The sequence below is a fragment of the Canis aureus genome, chromosome 15 (assembly GCF_053574225.1).
Source record: "Canis aureus isolate CA01 chromosome 15, VMU_Caureus_v.1.0, whole genome shotgun sequence".
NCBI lineage: Eukaryota > Metazoa > Chordata > Mammalia > Carnivora > Canidae > Canis > Canis aureus.
The window spans coordinates 43062174-43077335 of record NC_135625.1 but is presented as its reverse complement, the minus strand read 5'-3'; the positions used below and the strand labels follow the sequence as shown (position 1 = coordinate 43077335).

The 15162-nt window shown below is 39.0% G+C and overlaps 1 protein-coding gene across 7 annotated transcripts in view; it reads left to right on the top strand.

Annotated features, from left to right (window-relative positions):
- The window catches only part of KAT6A (lysine acetyltransferase 6A), a 113423-nt gene extending 98538 nt beyond the window's left edge, over positions 1 to 14885 (top strand). For all 7 annotated transcript variants that reach the window (XM_077849345.1, XM_077849344.1, XM_077849340.1 and 4 more), the window contains 5 exons: positions 1165 to 1396; positions 2132 to 2339; positions 3533 to 4135; positions 6961 to 7273; positions 9421 to 14885. In XM_077849345.1, coding sequence (XP_077705471.1) covers positions 1165 to 1396; positions 2132 to 2339; positions 3533 to 4135; positions 6961 to 7273; positions 9421 to 12155 — 4091 coding nt within the window. In that variant the 3' untranslated portion in view covers positions 12156 to 14885. The remainder of the gene's footprint in view (positions 1 to 1164; positions 1397 to 2131; positions 2340 to 3532; positions 4136 to 6960; positions 7274 to 9420) is intronic.
- Positions 14886 to 15162: the final 277 nt, after the last annotated feature.

Below are 15162 nucleotides of genomic sequence, written 5' to 3'. Positions count from 1 at the left end.
TTTACAATAAATTTTATATTGATTATAGAATAGCAAGTTTTGAGGAATATTTTTATATAGGCAGTCCTAAATATCAGATGATTATATCACTAGTGTTAAGGAGTTAATTCTCAGATGGACCAGTGCAGCTTATTCTAGTTGGCCTTAGACTGTACTCCTGAATATTTTATTGGAAATATGTGCCATTGATGATGATTTTGTACATTTTCTTGGCCTTTATAGATTGGTAGTAGTGCAACTCAGATTGTTTCCTTTAATATCAATATATTGTTCTGAAATAGGACTCATGTTTGGATGTTATGCCATTAAATAGGAAAGTTAAGGGAAAATATTTTATTATACTAATTAGTTATACTTTTGAGATACACAACAGTCTATGATTACAGTTTTTTTTTTCATTTGCTTTTCGTAACGTAATCTATTTTCCCATGTTACACTATTTACAGACTGCTTTTAGTAAAGCGTCCTTTGATAACAAAAAAACTGCATTTCTTCTGCCATCTCCATTGTCAGTGCTTTCTCTTAGTATTTATGCCTTTCTCTTCCTGTTCTTGAGAGTCCTGCTCTAAACAGGAGGACAAATCCCACCATACACTCACGGGGACATCCTCACGCTGACATCCTTGCTTACTAAGAATTAAGGTGAGGTAATTGTTAGGAGAGCTTTGGCTGAAGTGAGAAATTGTCATCTGATTCACTCGCAGAAGAACCACAATCTTAACAGATAGGATTACATAAAAATGAAGGCATTCTTTTGTATTGTTCAACAATTCAGGTATAGCTGTTGCCATCTGGTGGTCCAAATAAAACATGCAAGGGAGGTTCCCCCCATAAAATAAAAAGGATTATTGCCTTAATCTTGTTAATGCAGCCTGTTAATATGAAGTCCTATGATTTTTTAACAATTTGAATGTTTTAACGTGATTTATAGTAAGTATAGATAGAGTAATAATAACCTAATGTTCAGTATGTACAAATTACGTCATCTTGTGGAAATATGTGTTGGAGTAATTTTTCAATTTTGTTCTTTTTCTTGAAGGAATATATCTTTGACATTATTATTGCCTATTTTGCTTAGATTGATTGTGAAGAGGGGATTGCTGTTTTGGTGAATTAGCCTATTTTAGGCTCTCTGACATATTTGTGATTCGGGGGTTTCTTTAGGTTATTTGTTATCAAAGCGTGAAGGCCAAGCAGGGTCTCCAGAGAAACCATTATCCGATCTAGGTCGTCTTTCCTACATGGCTTATTGGAAAAGTGTAATATTGGAGTGCCTTTATCACCAAAATGACAAGCAAATCAGCATTAAGAAGTTAAGCAAGTTGACTGGAATCTGCCCTCAAGACATTACTTCCACACTCCACCACCTAAGAATGCTGGACTTCCGTAGTGACCAGTGAGTATCATACCCCTTGGCACACTCTCAAAAGATAATTATGTGGAAGTGTTTGGATCAGGCAGCCATATTATCAATAAAAAGGCATAAACTAATATAAGTGGTACATTTAGTGATCCTGAGAGACCATTTTTATTTCTGTGATATTTGATACTATTGACCATATTTTCTTTTTAACTGTTTTTTTCTAGTCTTCCTTCTAACTTTTGGACCTATGCTATTGAATCTTTTATTTTCTAATGTTGGGAGCTCCTTCACAATACAGGAAGTAAATAAAAACTCTAGAAATAACGTCTAATAGAATATACCCATGATTTTTTTCCATGTAAGTGATACAAAATAAAATATAGGACAGGGGAAGTTTAATTCCCCCTTATCTAGAGAGTATGGGAAAAGATCACAGAGAAAGGAAGGAGGCATTGGACTAGAAAGCTGGACAATAGAGATAGAGTACGAGAGAGTAGCAGAAGTTCCAGAGATGGGAAGTGTGAGACAGTGAATGGTTCAAATGACTTCATCCATTGCTCTTGTTGACTGTGAAGTATCTGTCCAATTCCGTATTTCTTAGCTATCTCGTATAGTGACATATTTCTATATTTTATCCTCCCAAGCAGGCCATTTTTGAAGCATTTGTCATCATCTCCAGGGTTCTGTGGGGGTTATAGCTCCATATTCATTGTCAGGCACTCCTTGTACACACACCATTGATTGCTGTAAACTTTGCTTTGGTTCCAGATTTGTGATAATCCGCCGGGAAAAACTTATCCAGGATCACATGGCAAAGCTTCAGCTGAATTTGCGACCTGTGGATGTAGATCCAGAATGCTTGCGCTGGACTCCTGTCATTGTCTCCAATTCTGTTGTCTCGGAGGAGGAAGAGGAGGAGGCTGAGGAAGGAGAAAACGAAGAGCCGCAGTGCCAGGAAAGAGAATTAGAGACAAGTGTAAGGGCATGAGTAGTCTCTATTTTTGATGACGGAAGGCTCTATTTTTGACTTGTTCATGAGTATTTGTGAAACATGTTACAATATCTTAAACCAATACAGTCAATTCACATTAGAATTTCATAGTTGATTTCAGTGATGGAGATTTCAGAAAGACTGGGTTTTGTTTACTTATTTGTGTATTTTTAAGCCGTGGATCATTAGGAGACCTTCAAATTTGTTATAATGTGTTACTTAGAACTAAGAATTTCTTACCAGAGTGCTGATAAATGGCTAAATTTTAAGCCGTGTAGTAGTAATTGAGGAATCTGAGTTTAATTCTGACTATTGTTAAAAAATGAAACAACGATCCCTTTTCCTTAAAATAAATTTAAGGAAATAATGTGAACATGTGTATGTTTTCTAGTAGAGCATTAAATAATTCAGTGGTTACCCAAATGTCTTTAGCCATTAAAGGGTTAATGAGGGAATGTTAACATTGTATAGTTTTCAGTATTTTTCTTCACATGATACATACCTTTCTCTGTTCTTTTTTTTAAGTTGTGCTTTCATCCTTTAAAAATCTATGTCCTCCTTTGAAAAACGTAAACAGTTTCACACCCCTGTTTAATGTAATTTAATTTTCAAAATGAAATTAAATATTTAGAATAAAAATAAATCAAAATAATTACATTTTCTTTCATTTTTTTCAAACACCCTCTTTCTCCTCATGCCCATGCCCCAGAGCCCATCTCCTCTCTGTTTATAAACTTTATTGCTGAGAAATTTGGTAAATTTTTATCATTTAATATTTATAAGAACAGTGCTATTCACTTTGTTTATTGAAGGTGGGATTGTATAGTGGCTAAGAGCACTAGCTCTTGGGTCAGACTGCCTGGGTTTATATCCCAGCTTCCATATTTGCTGTTGCATACCGTAGGGCAAGTTACTTGTATTTTTTGTGCCTCAGGTACCTTGTTTGTAAAATGAGGGTATAATAATAATACTTCATACAGTGGTTGTAAGGATTGAATGAATCTTAAAAATTATTTAAAGCAGTGCCTAAACCTGAGAAATATTCATGATAGCTATTAAATAATACTTTTATTTTTTAAAGCTCTGTTTTCTTATCTCTGTTTTTAAGAGGTCAAGTAGGAGGTATAACCAAATAAGACTGAAAAATTAACCAGCATGGTTTTATTTTCTAAAATCAGGTGGGAAAGTCTGCATCTCGAGAAAACAAAGAGCAAGATTCTTATTCTTCAGTAGAAAGTGAAAAGAAACCAGAAGTTACAGCACCAGCCAGTTCGACCCGTCTGAACAAACAAGTCCTTCCCCGTGATAGTCTTCCTGCAAATAATCAGCCATCCCGGAGAGGCCGCTGGGGGAGGAAGAACAGAAAAACCCAGGAACGTTTTAGTGATAAAGAATCTAAACTGCTCTTGGAAGAGACATCAACTCCTCAGGAACAATATGGAGAATGTGAGGAAAAATCCGAAACCTCCCAAGAACAATATACTGAAAGTGAGGAGCAGTTGGCAGCCTCTCAGGAGCAGTCGAGCCAGGATGGGAAGCCAGACATTCCCAAAAGAAGATTGAGTGAGGGGGTTGAGCTCTGGCGAGGACAGCTCAAGAAGAGCCCCGAGGCACTGAAGTGTAGGTTACCTGAAGGCAACGATAGGTTGCCCCGCCGCTATAGTGATGGTGACAGGGCCCTCCTCAGAGGCTTCAGTGAGAGTAGTGAGGAGGAGGAGGAGCCGGAAAGCCCTCGGTCCAGCTCCCCACCCATTCTGACAAAGCCCACATTGAAGAGAAAAGTAAGGCAATTTTCTTTGTTTGTTTGTTTGTTTTTTACTTGTCTGTTCTTTCCCCAGTTGCAGTTTATTGTATACATCTGTCTATGCTTGGATTCCAAAAAAGTAAATATAGAAACTGTTAGTGTGTTTTTTTTTTTTTTTAGACTTTATGCCTCAATATACTGTAGCTTATGATCTTCCCAGTGAACCTGTGAAATGTGGAGATGGCTTCTGTGGTTCACGAAAATGAACACAGACATCATAAGCTTATTGAAGAGCTGACAAACTTTTTCAACTTGGTGTCTTGATGTTGTAATCATGAATTTCAGAGATTTAAAAAATATTTTAAAGTATGCAGAGATTAGAAATGTTTATGTTAGAAAAGGAGGAAAGTATTTGATAGCTGGACGAGCAGTGGTGCCCTACGTTGGGGTGCTCAGAATGATGCCATTCATCTTGGATGGGACTTTTCCCCCTGTGTTCTCATCTTCCGTCTCCATCTCTCCCTTTTTTCTTCCAGTGGTTTGACTTAACCTGGTTTTAAAAATATTTTCTCAACTTTATTTCATCATCTTGCAAAGTTGGAACAATAGCCAGTTTATAAATACGTTGTGATGATGATAATGAGTTTTGGTAAATTGTATACCAGAACCATTGCAGGCTGTGGAGTGAATTTAAAGCATTGCCACAAGCCAGCCAGACTGAGCTCAGCCCCCTGGGTGGAGCCACCCTATAGTAGTGGGGTACCAGCTTTCATCCAAAGCAGTGAAATTGTTCCTTTCCTTAGCAGAACCTTATGGAAAAAACAAGTAGGACTTTATACAAAAAAAATAAGTTTTTAATTTTAGAACACTTTTAGATGTATGCAATTATTGCAAAGGAAGTACAGAGAGTTCTAAATTCCTTACACCCGGTTTCCCCTATTCTTATGTTGGTACAGCACATTTGTCACAAATAGTGAACCAGTGTTTTATTAACTGAAGTCCATACTTTATTTGGATCTCCTCAGTTTTCCCTTATGTCCTTTTTCTGTTCCAGGACCGCATCCAGCACACCACACTACACTTAGTAGCCATGCCTCTTTGGTTCTTCTTGGTCAGGACATTTTTTCAGACTCCTTGTTTTTGACTACCTTGACAGTTTCACGAGTTCTGGCTAGGTTTTTTAGAATGCCCCTCATGATAGTAGAATGGGGTAATATGTTTTTGGGAAGAAGACCACAGAGGTAAAGTGTCATTTTGTCACATCATATAAAGGCTATCTTGTTATATATGTATGTATACACACACCTATACACCAAACACAGAGTATTACTGCCATTATGACTTTTCACTATTGATGTCAGCCTTGATCCCCAGGTTTGAGGTTGTGTTTATCAGGTTTCTCCACTCCATTTTTCCCCCTTTCCCATACTGTACTCTTTGGAAGGTAGTCACTGACAACAGCCCACACTTCAGATATGTGGAGAGTTACACTCTATTCCTTAGGAGCAGAATATCTGTGTTAAATTTTTGGAATTCTACTTCGTTATTTATTCATTCCCACCCATCTGTTTGTTTCTTCAAGCATTTATTTATACCAGCATGGACTCAGATATTACTTGATACATTGAGTTATAACCCAGCAGTACCAACTTGATTTAATGTGTTGCTCAAATTGTTCTAGCTTTGGCCATGAGGAGTCTTTAACTTTAGTTTTAAAACTAAAAGTATCCCTTTAACTTAATATATACCCTCATCATTGTGAGGTTTTTTTGCTTTGTTTTGAGCATTTCCTTACTTTCTAGTACTATAGAGTATTCTCGGTTCATCTTGTATATTTCATGTTCCAATCAGCAGTTTTCCAAAGAGCAGAAACAGATATGATTAACCTAATTTGAAAGCTGTATTGTCAAGTAAAAGGAGTAGTAAATTTAAATTTAGAGAAAAACTGAACACTGGCTAACTCTGCCATTCATTACGTGATCATGAAGACTATAGCTTTGCCATTCCAGGCTTATATTGCTTATTTATAAGATAAAGTTATGCTATTTCCCTATGTAACCAACAGAATTTTATATAACACGCAGTGAGATCATGTACAAAATACTAGAAGTTCTTAAAGAAATTCTCTTGACTGGGAATCAGAGACTATGTTTTCCAGCCATTTCTATACTGACTGGATATGTGACCTTTAACAAGCCCTGTAGCCTTTCTCGCCTATATAGAATGAGGAGATTAGCTTAGATCATCTCTGGTGCATCATCTTTATCATTTTGTTGTATCTATTGTAGGGTTTAAGGTATTCAATCAATCCTAGTACAAGATTGTGCCTAATGTGCCAAATTCCAATAACAGATTTATTACTTTTGAAATGCTTCACTAGCATCAAGAAATACGTATCGGCTCCATATTTTTACATTCTACTATGACTCCTTATGGGTGGTTCATAGCTCATGAAAGTATCATACAGCTTTGCTGATGGTTCTGTTTAGAGCTATGAAACAAACTTTTTTTTTCTCTCTTGAAGTAAAGAGAAGTTAAAGGATCAGCTTCTGTGTCATTTCAGGATTGAAATAGGCATTTTCCTAGGGTGTTAAGTTTAACTGAACTGTTAATGGAATTATAGTATCTGCTCTTTGGGCATGCCTTTTGCAAAGTTGTATTCAATTATCCAACATCTTTCTGTGATGACTTTATGTATAGTATCTTACCATAGTATTTTGAAATAAATAAACTTAAAATCTCTCTTGGCAAACCATTTTATATTGCTAATTCTGTTAGGTTCAAAAACTATAAATTATGTTATTAATAGAAATTATAGTATTCGTTACTGTAAATAAAATACTTTCTTCCTCTTTTAAATAGAAACCAATTCTTCACCGAAGAAGGAGGGTCCGAAAACGCAAACACCACAATAGCAGTGTGGTCACAGAAACTATTTCAGAGACTACAGAGGTGTTAGATGAGCCTTTTGAAGACTCTGACTCCGAGAGGCCGATGCCAAGATTAGAACCCACATTTGAGATTGATGAAGAAGAAGAGGAAGAGGATGAAAATGAACTCTTCTCCAGAGGGTACTTCCATCGTTTGTCCTCACAGGATGTGCTCAGGTGTCGATCCTCTACTAAGAGGAAATCTAAAGATGAAGATGATGATGAAGAGTCAGATGATGCCGATGGTATGTTTTACAAAACTGTTGCTTTATGGAAGTTTTATTGTTTTTGAAGAAACAGGCTGTAAGTGATAGCTCCAAACCCTTCCAGCAAAAGGCTGAAAAAACGACACATGTCCCAAATGAAGGGCGGTCGACTTGGTAACCTCTCAAAATTTGTGTGAAGTATACTCACCCCCTTTTTCTCATTGAGCCCCCTATCTTTTTTTTTTTTTTTAAGTTTTTTTTTTTTCTAGTTTCCCCTTCCATATAGGACCTGTTTTTGCCTCTGTAGAGAATATCTTGCTGTTAGGAAGTTGTTCTTTTTTGTCTAATCCTTTCTTAGCCATTATGTGGATCTTTAGTTAATGGGTGGATTGAACTTTGCATCAGGAAGACATTGAAGTAATAACCCTTTATTAGAAAGTAAACTCTGTGGACTTACCTATTTTGCTAATTCTTGTATGCTGAGTGCTTAAAATAGGTACTTAGTAAATATTGCTATAAATGGATACATACTAAGATGATGGTTCTTAAGATCAGATTTGTGTAAATTGGACTTGCTTCACATCTGTTCAGGAATCCTTCTGAATCATATCTCTAATGTGCCTTTCTCTGCGAGTAGTAAGTTTCTAATAAAAATGCCTCAGGGTAGGTTAAATTTCATGGCATAGCAAAAAATCCAGTGATTTACTTTTAAAATAGTCTTGTCATTTAGCAATAAATTGGGGCTTGTATATGTGCGGGGTCACAGGCTAGTCATTTACATCCTACCCTAAGGTTTCTACCAGTGCATCATGCTGCCTGCATAAGCAGAGTTTGCCTTAATGGGTGGAGTGGGGCAGGGGCTGTCAAACTGAGCATTTTTACTTTGGCAGGTGAATTTGGAAGAATCTATTTGGCCATTTGTGATGGAGATACAGCTTTTATTTATTAACTAATTGAGCTTTTTATCCTTCTTTAAAAAAATAAATTTGCTCAATTTCATATCTAGTAGACACTTGTGTTTTCCCCACTCATATTTTTATATAAGAAGTACTTTTAATATAGTGGTAAGATGAGTGCTTTGCTTTATTGTAAATGATTTTCCACAGTTTTATTGTGTTACACTTTGAGTTTTATAACTAGGAAACTAAAGACTTAATAGTATAAATTTGGCTCTTCAGTAAAATTCTCTCTTGGATCATTGTAGACTAAAATAATATCCCCTATTTAAGTTCTTGTTGACTTGGACAAATATTCTCTGATGCGGCCATTTCCTTTCTTAATTTTCAAGTTATTATTGCTAACTGTGCCTTTTTAGCTCCCTCTTAGAAATCCTATTCTTGCCTTGGGTTCTTTCCTTTAAAAATTAATGGGAAATGTGAATATACTTAATGCCGCATTGTATTGGACACCTAAATGTGGTTAGAAGGGTACATTTTCTGCTATGCACAATTTACTACAATCTTTAAAAATAGAAAAAGGTAATGGAGAGAAAATAATGCTAATATCAAGTTTATTTCTAATAAATCATTGTCATTGGTGCTTTCACTTTTTCTTTAGGTCAGTATTTGTCTAGGACTAAATGCCTTGTGGCTATTCCTGTACAAACACAACATTGAGCAGTTTTTCATGTAGGATTGCTTAGTCATGGCCTGGGGTAATTAATTCATGATATTACCTGAAGTAATGATTGTATGGAAACCAAGAAAACCAGAGAGATGATATAAATTGCAAACAGGAGAGAGAAAAAAAAAAAAAAAGAGACGAGCTGATTTTTTACTTACACAGTAAATACCGCTTGTCTGAAGCAGTTGTAATAACTGCCGAGCATTTGCATCTTTACACCGCTTATCTCCATTTGCTAGAGGAGAAAACTGACATATAGACTAACTTCTTAAAGCCGTGCGATTGGTGATGATAAACCTGATTTTTAACTAGTGGGTGGCAGCAGAGCATTGACTGGGATTCTCATTGTTCAGCCAGGTCACTGTGTGACTTTAGAAGAGCTCATTGATTAGGTTTGTCCTTTCAATTCTTAACTTGAAAGTGAAGGTAATCAGGAGTTTGTGATGATTAGTAAAACCATTTCCGTTGCATGTATGATCTCAGAAAAAGGCACTAGTACAAACACAAAATCTTGTGATTTTTTTTTTTAATGTGATGTTTCTTTTTTTATCCCTCCTGTATAGACACTCCTATCCTAAAGCCAGTATCTCTCTTGAGAAAATGTGATGTGAAAGATTCTCAACTTGAGCCAGATACATCCACGCCTATGAAAAAGAAAAAGGGGTGGCCCAAAGGCAAAAGCCGCAAACCTATCCACTGGAAGAAAAGACCTGGTCGCAAACCAGGATTTAAGTTGAATCGGGAAATCATACCCATTTCTACTCAAGAATGCATTGTTGAGCCCATAGTCCCCATTCCCAAACAAGGACGTAAACCCAAACTTCAAGAGAATGAAGAAACTGTGGAACCAAAAGAAGACTTGCCTTTAACTGAAGAAGGAAAGGAAGAAGAGGAGATGCACGCGGAAGCAGAAGAGGTTGAAGAGGGAGAAGAAGAAGATACAACCAGCAGTGAAGTTAGAGCAGCTTCTCCAGTGGATAGCAACAGTCCTGAGACAGAAACAAAACAGCCTGAGATAGAAGAGGAAGAAGAGAAGCCCCGTGTCTCAGAGGAGCAGAGGCAATCAGAGGAGGAGCAACAAGAACTGGAAGAACAGGAGCAAGAGGAAGAGGATGAAGTGGCTATCGAGACAAACCAGAATGAGGACCATGATGCAGATGATGAAGATGATGGTCATCTGGAACCTACCAAGAAAAAAGAGCTAGAGGAACAACCCATTAGAGAAGACGTCAAGGAGGAGCCCGGTAGTCAGGAGTCTTTTTTAGATACTAATATTCAGAGCAGTAGGGAGAATATAAAGGATAAAGATGAAACAGAACCAGATTCTGAAGAGGAACAGACTTCCCATGAAACATCCATGGTATCAGAGCATATGCCAGGGTCTGAGGATGATCATGAAGAAGATTCAAACTCTAAGGAAGAATTAATTGAGCTGAAAGAGGAAGAAGAGATTCCTCACAGTGAACTGGATCTAGAAACTGTGCAAGCAGTGCAGTCTTTGACTCAAGAAGAAAGTAACGAGCACGAGGGAGCCTACCAGGACTGTGAAGAAACTCTGGCAGCATGTCAGACCCTGCAGAGTTATACCCAGGCTGATGAAGACCCTCAGATGTCAATGGTTGAAGACTGCCATGCTTCGGAACATAATAGTCCCATATCTTCCGTTCAGTCTCATCCCAGCCAGTCGGTCCGTTCAGTCAGTAGTCCCAACGTGCCTGCCCTCGAAAGTGGTTACACCCAGATCAGCCCGGAGCAAGGATCCCTGTCCGCACCCTCTATGCAGAACATGGAGACCAGCCCCATGATGGATGTGCCTTCCGTATCAGACCACTCTCAGCAGGTGGTGGACAGTGGCTTCAGTGACCTGGGCAGCATCGAGAGCACCACAGAAAACTACGAGAACCCCAGCAGTTACGATTCTACAATGGGCGGCAGCATCTGTGGGAATAACTCTTCGCAGAGCAGCTGCTCCTATGGTGGCTTGTCGTCCTCCAGCAGCCTCACCCAGAACAGTTGTGTCGTCACTCAGCAAATGGCAAACATGGGCAACAGCTGCAGCATGATGCAGCAGAACAGCGTCCAGCCTGCGGCAGCCAACTGCAACATCAAGTCACCTCAGAGCTGTGTGGTGGAGAGGCCCCCCAGTAACCAGCAGCAGCCGCCGCCCCCACCCCCACAGCAGCAGCAGCAGCAACAGCAGCAGCAGCAGCAGCAACAGCAACAGCAGCAGCAGCAGCAGCCGCCCCCACCGGCGCCACCGCCGCAACCAGCACCACAGCCTCCACCCCCCCAGCAGCCACAGCAGCCACCGCCGCCCGCCCCACCGCCACCACAGCCCCAGCCCCAGCAGCCACAGCCTCCGCCCCCACCGCAGCAGCAGCCCCCGCTGTCACAGTGCAGTATGAACAACAGTTTCACTCCAGCGCCCATGATCATGGAGATCCCTGAATCGGGAAGCACTGGGAACATAAGTATTTATGAGAGGATTCCAGGGGACTTTGGTGCTGGCAGCTACTCTCAACCATCAGCCACCTTCAGTTTAGCCAAGTTGCAGCAGCTGACAAACACCATTATGGACCCTCATGCCATGCCTTATAGCCATTCTCCTGCTGTGACTTCCTATGCAACCAGTGTTTCTTTGTCTAATACAGGACTGGCTCAGCTAGCTCCATCTCATCCATTAGCTGGAACCCCTCAAGCACAAGCCACCATGACGCCGCCCCCAAACTTGGCATCTACCACCATGAACCTCACGTCACCTCTGCTACAGTGCAACATGTCTGCCACCAACATTGGCATTCCTCACACCCAGAGGTTGCAAGGGCAGATGCCAGTCAAAGGGCACATTTCCATCCGCTCCAAATCCGCGCCACTGCCCTCTGCAGCTGCTCATCAGCAGCAGCTGTATGGCCGCAGCCCACCAGCGGTTGCCATGCAGGCCGGCCCTCGTGCGTTGGCTGTTCAGCGTGGCATGAACATGGGGGTTAATTTGATGCCGACCCCCGCTTATAATGTCAATTCCATGAATATGAACACCTTGAATGCCATGAACAGCTATCGGATGACACAGCCCATGATGAACAGCAGTTACCATAGTAACCCTGCCTACATGAACCAGACAGCACAGTATCCTATGCAGATGCAGATGGGGATGATGGGGAGCCAGGCCTATACCCAGCAGCCTATGCAGCCAAACCCTCATGGAAACATGATGTACACTGGCCCCTCCCATCACAGCTACATGAATGCTGCTGGCGTGCCCAAGCAGTCACTCAATGGACCTTACATGAGAAGATGAGCAAGATGAACTTGCAACTAAAAACTTAAATATATATAAATAAAGGAACCTTTTATACTGACAAACCAGAGAAAAATGGACCTTTTTCCAGTTAAAATATTGCTGTAGATTTAGAGGAATTTTTCTTTGGTTTATTTTATTTTTTAGAAAACCTGGTCTTCTCTTTTTTTTGGGTTCATTTTGTTCTGGGTTTTGGTTTTCTTCACAATCTTGAACATTTTACAATAGAACTCATCTAAAAATGGATTTGGGGATAGGGGAAACATGCACAAAAATCTTTTCATAATTAAAAAGAGCCTTACTTTCTTTACATACCACATGGACAGAATTTGTGTAAAAGCGAATTATCTTTATTTTATTTTAAAATGTGTGTTTCCCCTCACTGTTTGCAGCTCCCAATGTTGTCATTTTAAATGTTATATATACATCTCGGGGGTTAACCAGACCCTTTCCTCCAGACCCAACCTTTCATTTCCTACTTCATTCCAGCAGGAGGCACTTACGGGAGACTCGGATGGGGACATGGAGAACAACCCAAGCTCCTTAAACTTATTATTATTGTTAATATTATTATTATTATTATTATTAATAAAGCGAGGCAGGAAAATGCTTCTCCTTTTAAAATCCCCTCCACTCCCCCCACACACATACACACACACACGCACAAGCATACACACATACACACCACACACACACACCTCTTGAAACTTTTCCCCAAGAATGTTTCTTTATAGTTGGACTACATTGAAATGTTTGTTTTTCTTAAGTCAAGTGTAATATAATTTTTTTTCTGTTTTTATTTTGTTTTTGTTTTACTATTCCCACTCAGCACTCAGAGACACAAAAATACTGTAAGTCTCAGTTAACAGCAGAATCTCAGAGGAAAGCTGTTTGCAATCCTAATCCCGCCTTGGAGGAATAAAGATGGTCAATTAACAATCAAAAAGAGGAAATATACCTCTTGTTTTTTACCACCTGGTGAATTAGCCATAACACATATTCCATACAGCCTCTTGTTTTTAAGTATGTACTTTGAGATGCTAAGGGTCTTGATTCTTGAGCCTTCGACTCTGACTAAACCCAAACAGCAGTCCCCAGTGATTAGCCTCTTACTTAAAGTGTTGATGGATGACTGTACATTTCAGTGATTTGAAAAATACCTGACAAACATTTGACACTGTTTATGTCGGAAGAGATGACAGAAGGGAGATCATGGTGTGAGTTTTATAGCTACTTAAATGATACATACCTCTAGTTTTCATTTGTCTTGAGATCCTGAGTTCATTCCCTGTGAATCAGAGTGCACCAGCCCCTCTCCTGTGAGTGGTTAAAAGAGAAGAGGGATAAACCAACCACCAGCATAGTAGGGCAAATCTGGACAGCAGGGTTTTAGCAGGTTCCTATGTTGCTTCCAACTCCCATTATCTTTTCTCTCGTGCAGCCAGTTCGCCCATTCTCTTCCTATTACTTGCTCCAGGGATAGGTAAAAAATATATATATATATATATTATCTATATATATGTTCCATCATTAGAAGATGGAAACTATTATACCACTTGGTATGTGCAGTCAAATATCCAAAAGGGGGAAGTACTGCTTAAAGAAATACCTGTAAGCATTAAATTCTCTCCTTTATTTGTACATTTTATATAGATAAATTTTTGAAGTACTAATTAGGCATTAAATTTTTTCAGATGCACAGGTTTGTTGTTTTTTTTTATACACTTTAATTGACTTTCTCAATTATAAACGTGTTAGGTAGAAAAAGGCAGAATTCCACATCTTCCCACTATCGATTCTGAGCATGTGCAAGGCTGTGTAGGACCCAGTTTCTCTGTATATACTCTTCCAGTTCCCAGTCATCCTATGTAGAAAGTGCACTGTGCTGCCCTCTCCCTACATCTTCAGCTCTGTCATTGCTTCCTGGTTGGGGTGGGGACGGGGTGGGCCGGGAGGGAGGTATGTTGGGAGGAGGGTGGGTCAAGGCAGAAGGAGAAGCTGTTGAAAGGAGGGCCGTGAATTCAGTTTCAGTTGGTTTGCGGTTGTGTTTGGTTTCATTTGTTTCTTTAAAAAAAAAAAATTCAATCGGGCAGCTCCCTTTTCCACAAGCCTTTTTGTGACTGTAGAACTATTGTAGAGAAAATGTTCTTTTCTATATTATAAAAGAAATTATCCAACACAGTAATATTGGTACCTGTCATTTTTTCACTTCTGTTTAAAAAAAATGTATTTTTAGCAAGATAACTTGGGTAATCTTCTAAAAAAGAAATTTAAAAACTCACTGTTAGTGACTTTGATGCCTTTTAAAAATAAGAGCTTTTTCATTTCATTCCATCTTTAAAATTTTTTATCTTTGTTGTAGAATATTAAAAACTATTTTAAGAAAGATAAAAATTCTCTTTAAAGAGATCTCTAGAGTGTGTGAATAGAGCTCCAGATGCCTCTAAAAGCCGCATGTACAAATGAAGCTAAGTCTATTCCTGTCTGTTTATATTTGCTTTTCCTGTTTTGTAACCTCTTTGTACTTTGTTCATGGTGACTTGTAAGCTACGGGGAAGGGGTGCCTAGATGCCTTTGTATTTCTCCATGTCATGCGCTCCTGGGCCAGTCGGTCTCCCTTCCTCTCCTTGTATGTAATATCACTTTTTTTTCCCCTTTCTAGCAAGTACTTTCAAAAGAACTCTGTACATTTTAACATAAAAAAAATAAATTATGTTGAGCCATTTTGGATGTCTGTCTTGCATGTGCAGTTTTTCTCCCAAATATTTCAAACTCCAGTTCTTTTTCTACACAATAGAGACTTAAAAATATTAGCCTTTTTCACATTCCCCTTTATACACCAAGTATAAGTTCATGGTCTTTACTTTGAAATGCCAGTCTTTGCTCATATATATATTTAAATGCTGACAATATAGATCGTGTTTCCTTTTCCAGTGAAAATGGTACCATAACCACACTTTGGATTTTTGAGAGAAATCCATTTGAAAACTTAAAGGGACTGTAATTC